Source organism: Zingiber officinale, chromosome 9A, assembly GCF_018446385.1.
Source record: "Zingiber officinale cultivar Zhangliang chromosome 9A, Zo_v1.1, whole genome shotgun sequence".
NCBI lineage: Eukaryota > Viridiplantae > Streptophyta > Magnoliopsida > Zingiberales > Zingiberaceae > Zingiber > Zingiber officinale.
The window spans coordinates 136,860,079-136,868,633 of NC_056002.1; the positions used below are offsets into that span (position 1 = coordinate 136,860,079).

General features: G+C 34.3%; 1 protein-coding gene across 2 annotated transcripts; it reads left to right on the forward strand.

Annotated features, from left to right (window-relative positions):
• Positions 1–4,284: 4,284 nt before the first annotated feature.
• On the forward strand, positions 4,285–8,488 carry LOC122019838 (protein NUCLEAR FUSION DEFECTIVE 4-like). 2 transcript variants are annotated; one of them, XM_042577398.1, is made up of 3 exons: positions 4,285–4,734; positions 6,200–7,122; positions 7,694–8,488. In XM_042577398.1, the coding sequence occupies exons 1-3, from the start codon at positions 4,399–4,401 to the stop codon at positions 8,229–8,231; spliced, it is 1,797 nt and encodes a 598-aa protein (XP_042433332.1). In that variant the 5' UTR covers positions 4,285–4,398; the 3' UTR covers positions 8,232–8,488. The 2 variants fall into 2 exon arrangements, with proteins under 2 accessions (XP_042433332.1, XP_042433333.1); XM_042577399.1 differs by lacking the exon at positions 4,285–4,734 and adding an exon at positions 4,802–5,564.
• The last annotated feature ends 67 nt before the right edge of the window (positions 8,489–8,555 follow it).

Here is an 8,555-nt window from a genome sequence, read left to right on the forward strand (position 1 = left end):
CCAATATTTTTTTACTGTGCCCCTCATTTGAAGAAAAAATTTATACAAATATATCATAGTCAAGATTTGAACTACGAATACTTAGATTATAACTTAAATTTCCTACCACGATACTATAACCCTAGGGACACCCGAAATATCAAACAAGCTATAAAACAACTCTTCCTCAAAAGTCATTTTCTTTTACTCTATATGTTCAAAAATTCATTTTCTTATTCTTAGTTAATTGTAGCTACTTGAAGTATCCGTTTTATTTATTTATTTATTTTTAAGTGATTCTCAACGCAAATTGTCTTTCTCAAATTTATTATTTGAAGGAAATATATATAATAATAATTTGTATGGTACTTCCTTAATTCGTTTACACGAGGATTTACGTAATCGTTAAAAGAACATTCTTTTAAAAGAAATAATAATTAAAAGAACACCTGAATCATATATTTTATATTCAAAACACCCCTTATTTCATAGTTATAGTTAAACTCAACATTAAATCCTAAATTTTAAATCACTTTAAATACTATTATTTAAATATTATTATATCACTTTAAACTTTAAATACTATTATATCAAAATATATTTTATTAATTTAACAAAATTATTTAAATTTCATCCAAATCACTTTAAATTTATCAAAATTACTTCAAAACAATTATAATATAATTATTTAAATAATTATTATATAATTATAGCAACTGAATAACTGATATAATATTATAATCCTATTGTATTATATATTTTTATTATAGCAATTATAGAATAGAAACTAGTTGTAATTATTGCAACATTTCTCCCAATAAAGATATTCTGATGACGATAAAGATATTCTCGAGATAAATTAGCGAACAAAAAAGTACTTTTAACTATTTGTATATTTAAGAGGCTCTTTTTATTTTTATACTATTTAAAAAGGTTATGTGATTTTTAAAATTATCATTTGAAAATTTATGAATATCAAAATATTCTTTATCATTTTATTATTAAACTTTTTTTATTTACTTATTTTATAGGAGCAATGATATGCTCAAGAAAAAAAATTCAAGGACAGACCCATAAAGTCATGGCCCACCATTTCACTTTTGTGGACCCTATCATTTTATGTGTCTATTTTTAAATTTTTCCTTGAGTTTTTTTCATTGAACATATCATTTTTCTTTTATATATAGGTGACCGATCTTAAAAGTGCAACAGCCATCGACAACTGACCCTCGTAGTCTTCACCGTCCCAAGACCATTCCAACGATGAATTAGTACTTTGCTTATGCAAGTAAATTTATGGGTATTTTTTCATCAATGGTACTTCGGTCCACGATCACCCACCTCAGCGTTCGTCGCAATAGAGGATCAAACATCACTCTAATCTAAAGATCTCTATTCCGCCTTCATCGCTCCATTTAGCCTTGAATTTTATGGGATTATCCGAAATAATAAGTGGTGATTATATATACAATTGAGAATACGAGATCGAATTACAGAAATGTCAGGGTGTAAATCTTCGGATCCTGTGTATCTCACCTCACCCATTACTTATCCTTTCGGTTACCATGATTTATCTTTCTCATGATGACCTTGGGTTGGGTACAATGGAGACACTGGAGAGGAGCGATTTGCAGCTATTTTATTCTTTTTAATAATTATCTAAAGTAGTCCATTAGGAAAAATATTTTATATTTGATAAAATTTAAAGGACAGTTTTTAAAAATTAGTAAATATCAGGGGGTTTGCTAAAAATTACTCTATGCAAAAACCTGTGATTTGAAATCCTATCTATAACGATGATTAATTACGGCCCTAACGTGCGTGGACAAAACTTAACTTCTTCTGTACACAAAAGCCAGTTCTAACACTGCACTAATCTTGTCCTCAACTATTAAGAGAGAGGATATTTCTAAATATTAATGAAATCAGCGGATGATGATACTAACAAAAATAATTCTATCCCTCTAGACGGTACGATTGACATATGAAATGGACGGATTGATAGAAGTATTGGAAACGGATGAATCATCTTTTGTAACATCTAAGAAAAATAATACCAAAGTAAATTTTTTATTTTTAGTTATTTAATTTATTTTTTACTCTTTTAATTAGTTATTTAGAAAATTAAAAATAACAGAAATGATTTTTATTAATGCTTCTTTAATTTTAAATTTTTTATTAATCATCTTTTATATTTTTATATTTTTAAAAATCTTTTATTACAATTTATTTTTTTTTAAAAAAAATATGGATAAATTTAGTAGATCATTATGAGTTTAATGATGTAATTTTTTAATAATTTTTTTTGAGTTTTTTTAGGATTATTAATGACTTTTTGTATGAAACTCCTTTGGTTCAATTTAAATTAGTTTCAGTTCAAATTAAAGAAAATAAATTTTTTTAGTTTAATTTGGAGTTTAAAGGTTGGAAAAGTATTTTTGGAATTAAATATATTTTTTGGGGAAATATGAAAATATGATGCTGTCGTTTAAAAATTTTAAAATTTTGAAGGAAGACCATTGTAGTGTTATTTTAGAAATATCAGTACCATAGTTTGGGAAAATCACTGATCGTGTTCTAAAGTCTCATATTAAAGGTCTTCTTAGTTCTCTCGGATGGGTCTAATGGCTAGCGCATGAAATGTTACCACCATGAGGTCTGGGATTCGAATCTTGACAAAGCCGAGGTAAATACCTCTCTTATGTGTTAGTCACTATTCCAAAGGCTAGTAGTCGTCCGTGATTTACTTTCTCCGTGTTGACCCTGGGATGAGTTGACGGGGGGGGGCTGGGACAAGCGTATTCATCTTTTGTCACCATATTTAAGGTCTTCTTAGCCATGCACAATCTATTTTTAAAAATTCAATGAAAATATCAATTGACACGGACCCATAACTTATAGGAGACTCATAACTAGAATTGCATATCATATCTACCTTCCTTTTACTCTTCTCTTTCACCCCACCCAAGTTTCAAATCTAAATACTTTAGGATTCATCAATGTGTTTCAGGCAAAACACATTGATATTCTTAGACAGCTCTGATGAAACTCAATCTAAGTCCTATAGATTTATATAATGTTCCTCAGTCTCATCATGCTTTAAAGTCTCATATTCAATGCCTCTTAGCCGTGCACAATATGTTTTCAAAAATTCATCGAACATGTTAATTAACATGAAGTCATAACTTAATGTAGGAGGCTTAAAATTAGGATTACACATCTATCTACTTTCTTTACACTCTCCTCTTCCACTTTATGCCCAAGTTTTAAAATTTTAAATTTTCTAAGTTCATCAATAAATTTTAAGTAAAATCTATTGATGACTTTAGATAGCTTTGATATGATCCAATTTAAATCAGATAAGATTCTGCATAGCTTGTCACTCTTATTGTATCCTAAAGTCTCAAATTCAAGACTTTCCTAGCCATGCACGATATGTTTCAAAAATTCATGTAGGTGATGATGCTTTCATAAAATCAACACAAAAGTGGTGATATTTTGATGAAATTAACACCAATGTGAGGATGCTTTAACGAAATTAGCACCAAGCTGATGATGCTTTAACTAAAACAATACCAAATAATTTTTTTTAGTTATTTAATTTTTAATTTTGTTTATTTTTTTCTCTTTTAATTAGCTATCTAAAAGATAAAAAATAACAAAAATATTTTTTATTTTTTTTATTTTTTTTATTAACCTCCTTTCAATTTTAACTTTTTTTATTAAAATTCTATTTATATATATATATATATAATTATTTTATTAAAAATCTGAATCTTAAAATAAAATTATGTTAATATTCTTTAAAAATAATTTTAAGATTTATCAGTAATTTTCTATAATTATTTTATATAAAAAAATATGTTCTATCGTTTCTCTTTAATCTAATATCTTAAGATTGTTAATATTGCGAGCGGATAATCTTCTATGAATATTTTAGATAATAATCTTAAATATATATATATTTTTCTTAATTTTTTTTTGTTAAAATTAAATATGATATTAAATTAACTTTCTATAAGGGAATAGTTTGACAATAGAGAGTGTATATAATCATTATGCTCCTCCCTGAATTTTTATCGTACTTCTTGCTTATGCGCGTGGATATGCATATTTATATTTGCTAAAATTTCAAGGATAGTTTTGAAAACAAGTAAACATGAGGGGCTATGTTAAAAGTTACTCTATTTAAAAACCTATGATTTGAAATCCTATCTCCATAGTGATAATAATTACGACCCCAACGAACGTGGACAAAACTTAAACTCTGTTCAATTCAATTCACAACAAAAGCCAATTCCAACACTCCTCTAGTCACTCTCTCTCTTTGCTCCACCACTACCCATTATACAACGATCACAAAAATCAAGTCTTTGATCGTCATTTTTTTGTTTTTGTTTTTGTTTTTTTATCACAAGCATGAGCAGTTTCCAAGGGAAGCTCAAGTCCTTGTTCTACGACCGATGGCTGGTTCTGGTGGCGGCAATGTGGATGCAGTCTTGGTCGGGCATCGGCTACTTGTTCGGAAGCATATCGCCGGTGATCAAGAGCTCGCTAGGGTACAACCAGCGCCAGATCGCCTGCCTCGGCGTTGTCAAAGACCTCGGGGACAGCGTTGGGTTCCTCGCCGGCACGCTCTGTGAAGTCATGCCGCTCTGGGCTGCGCTCCTCGTCGGAGCGATGCAGAACCTCGTCGGATATGGATTGGTTTGGCTCGTTGTCGCTGGCAAAATCCCGGTTTTGCCTCTCTGGGCGGTGAGTTTTTATAGTTCATGATAACTTCTTATCCTCTCCAAAATTGGTAAAATCGGTGAGCTAGATACGTCGTTTTACTGTTGACTTGATGAAGACTTCGTGTTATCCTACAATACAAGAAGCGTTAGTGCTGGGTTAGGAAAGGAGTCTCCGATGTTAGTTCTCCGATGCTTTAGTCAGTGCTCAGTTTTGTAGAAAGAAGTAATAGCTGTCAACTGTAGCAAATAGCATGTGTAAATAAGAAACATCGCATATCTCGTCTATCGATGAAGATCTTTTTTATAATGTCATTATTATATTATGCACCCATCTCAAAACATTAATACATTTCCCAAAATTTTCCTTTGAAAGGGCGGGCCCATAAGTCGTTGTGACTTGACAGACTGGAAGCTTCTAAAGGACAATTTGCCGACAAGATATTCTCTGTTCTTTTTGGCATAAACTTTTAAAAGAGTACAATATGAGAGGTATTTGGTTTAGTTATAGGTCGACCAGAGACCACTTGGCCAGGCGATTACAAGCTAGGCTTTTCAGAACGCAACCATCAACTTGTTCTTCACTCGACCGATCGGCCCTGTGCCCGATCGAACCTTAGGTCCGATCGGCTAGGATGGTGGGTCGGGTACATCGGTACTTAACTCCAAATTCTATTTGCGAGTTGCGAAGGACGACAATTTGGCCGATCTGGCTGGCCCTTCACGTTCAACCGGTATTGTGAGGCCTGCTCGGCCAACCTAATCTTGCCTAGTCAACCATTCCAAGTCCGTCCGACCTTGTGACTTTGATCTCCATATCAACTGATCCTCCCGGCTTTGACCTACTTTTTGAAGGTCATCTTTATCACCGTATCAACTTCATTAGGGTTTATTTCTTGACTACAAGTTTATTTTTACCTTTTCTCGATGCTTTGGATTCGGTTTTTATAGTCCCTCTGTAGATGCCTAGTTAGTTCTCTCGCTGGTAATAACAAAAGTTATCCTCTCCCAATTATAGTTATACCCTGGCTTTGAAAACCCTAACAAGCTCCTCTGTTTGTTCTTGTTTGTTTGAATATAATCCAAATAAAGCACGCAATAACTCTTTAACTGCATGTTAGATTATGTTGTGAATGAAGTAATTGATAACTGGTATGAACTTATAGATTCTACAAATTGTTTCATTTCATATTTCCAGAATTCGTGGGATGGGGTGGGTTTCAACTTTTGCATAACTTATTACTCTTGAATGGCTGATCAGTTATCCAAAATATTTTTCTTTCTTAATCTACCTTTGAAAGAGAGTCTTGGCGCAACGGTAAAATTGTTGTCATGTGATCAAAAGGTCACATGTTCGAATTCTGAAAATAGTCTCTTGCAAAAAAACAGAATAAGACTGCGTACAATAAATCATTCCCCGAGATCCCGCATGAGGGGAGTTTCGAGCACCGGACTGCTCTTTTAATCTATCTACCTTTGTTGATTTCTAGATGTGCATTCTTATATTCGTGGGGAACAATGGTGAGACCTACTTCAATACTGCAGCACTGGTTTCCTGTGTACAGAACTTCCCCCAAAACAGGGGGCCTGTAGTGGGCATTCTGAAGGGATTTGCTGGTCTGAGTGGGGCTATTTTAACTCAGATATATGTGATGATGCACACCCCTGATCATGCTGCTCTCATTTTTATGGTTGCGGTTGGTCCGACGATGGTAGTCATTGCCTTAATGTTCATTGTCAGACCAACTGGAGGACACAGACAAGTGAAACCTTCAGATGAACATAGTTTTACCTTCATCTACAGTGTCTGCCTGCTTCTTGCTGCTTATCTATTGGGTGTCATGCTACTTGAAGACCTAGTCGACCTGAGCAGATCTATCACTACTACATTTACACTCATTCTACTCTTTGTGCTTTTACTCCCTATTATCGTACCTGTGTTCTTGACATGTTGGAGTGATCTTCCACCGAGTCAGGAGAGTCTTTTGCCTGAGCATCAGGAAGAACAAGAAGGACCTGCAAAAGGACAGGAGGTGATATTGAGTGAGGTTGAGGATGAGAAACTTAAGGAAGTTGACTTGCTTCCTGAATTGGAGAGGCAGAAGAGAATAGCACACTTGCAGGCAAGACTTTTGTTAGCTGCAGCTGATGGGGCTGTGAGGATCAAACGGAGAAAAGGCCCGCGCAGGGGAGAGGATTTCACTCTGTTGCAAGCACTTATTAAAGCAGATTTTTGGCTACTGTTTTTCTCTCTTTTGTTGGGATCAGGATCTGGTCTGACAGTTATCGATAATTTGGGTCAGATGAGCCAATCTTTGGGCTATGTAGACACCCACATCTTTGTCTCCATGATCAGTATTTGGAACTTTCTTGGACGAGTGGGTGGAGGCTACATTTCTGAGGTCATTGTCAGGTATTGCTTTGCCATTTTCTTTTCTTTTCTGCTATTGATCATTGCAATGTGGCCCATAAAAGCTTTTTCTCTTTGAATTTATGTGCCGAGGTATTTAGTACTCAATGCAATCTTCATATTTCTCAGGTATTTTGTTTACCTCAAAGCAATTACAAGGGTTGCAATCCTGTGCAAAATGCAATTAAATGAATGAATGAATCATAACTTCCATCATATCAGTTAATGCTACTAAGGTTGTGCTTGTTAAACTATGCATAAATGCACCAAAAATATTGGTTGTGTTATAGAATAACTTGGATGACTGGTTTTGTACTGATTCATTAATTGTGGCTTAGGGAAGCTGAAGATCTTATCTAAATACTAGCAACAAGTTCATGGTTGCAAATGAAAACTCTCAAATTGCTTATTATGCCATCATTTGCATCACAGTATCCATGGGAATGATTAATGTCATGGATACACTCCAGAATTCCATAAAATGTTGCAAAAAATTCACATTGTTTATTATCTTAACAGAAGGGATAGGCTACTATTTCCAATTTGCGTATCTCATATTTACGAATCTGAACAGGAATCGGGCATATCCGAGGCCAGCAGCACTTGCAGTAGCTCAAATTTTGATGTCGTTTGGCCATCTCTGCTTCACGACCGATTGGCCGGGTGCAATGCACATCGGAACTCTGCTGATTGGGCTTGGATATGGTGCTCATTGGTCTATCATACCAGCTGCTGCCTCTGAATTGTTTGGCTTGAAGAACTTTGGAGCATTGTACAATTTTCTCACAGTAGCAAATCCAACTGGTTCATTGATCTTCTCTGGTATTATCGCAAGTAGTATTTACGACTATGAAGCGGAAAAACAAGCTCACATGCGCATTAACTCACCTTCATTTGGCACAATTCTGGGTGTTGCAAATTTGAGTGAAGAGAAAGCACTCAAGTGTGAGGGAACTATATGCTTCTTCGTGTCTTCCTTGTTGATGTCAGGGTTCTGCGTCATCGCAGCTATCCTGAGCGCGCTTCTCATCTACAGGACTAAGGTCGTGTACGCTAACATCTATGGCAGTCAGGTAGCAAGAAGTTTAACGAGAAGCATATGTAATGCCTAAAATATGATATGCTTTCATTGGCTATAGTATGTAAGTCTGTTTTAGACCTGAAATGGTTATAAAAGACGAATACGGTCACCTCCAACGCCCCCATCAATCCATCCCAAAGGTTTTAGACCAGAAATGTAACTATATTGCAGTGTCCAATGCTTGAAATTGAGGGGAAGATAAGCAGTTATGCTGATGTTAATATTGACATTCTATGTAATTTCAATTATTGCTGAATATAATACTTCATCGTATTGGCTTCGGAATTATTTGTATCTTGGAACCTGAAAGTTACTCACTGATATTGTTTACCTTCATGGATTCTATGATGCAATC

What these genes read in the sequence shown, in the direction of transcription:
- LOC122019838 (XM_042577398.1), top strand. Translation starts at nt 4,399, where the DNA reads ATGAGCAGTTTCCAAGGGAAGCTCAAGTCCTTGTTCTACGACCGATGG. An exon ending in CGGTTTTGCCTCTCTGGGCG is followed by an intron (nt 4,735 to 6,199) that starts GTGAGTTTTTAT and finishes GTTGATTTCTAG; the next exon opens with ATGTGCATTCTTATATTCGT. An exon ending in ATTTCTGAGGTCATTGTCAG is followed by an intron (nt 7,123 to 7,693) that starts GTATTGCTTTGC and finishes GAATCTGAACAG; the next exon opens with GAATCGGGCATATCCGAGGC.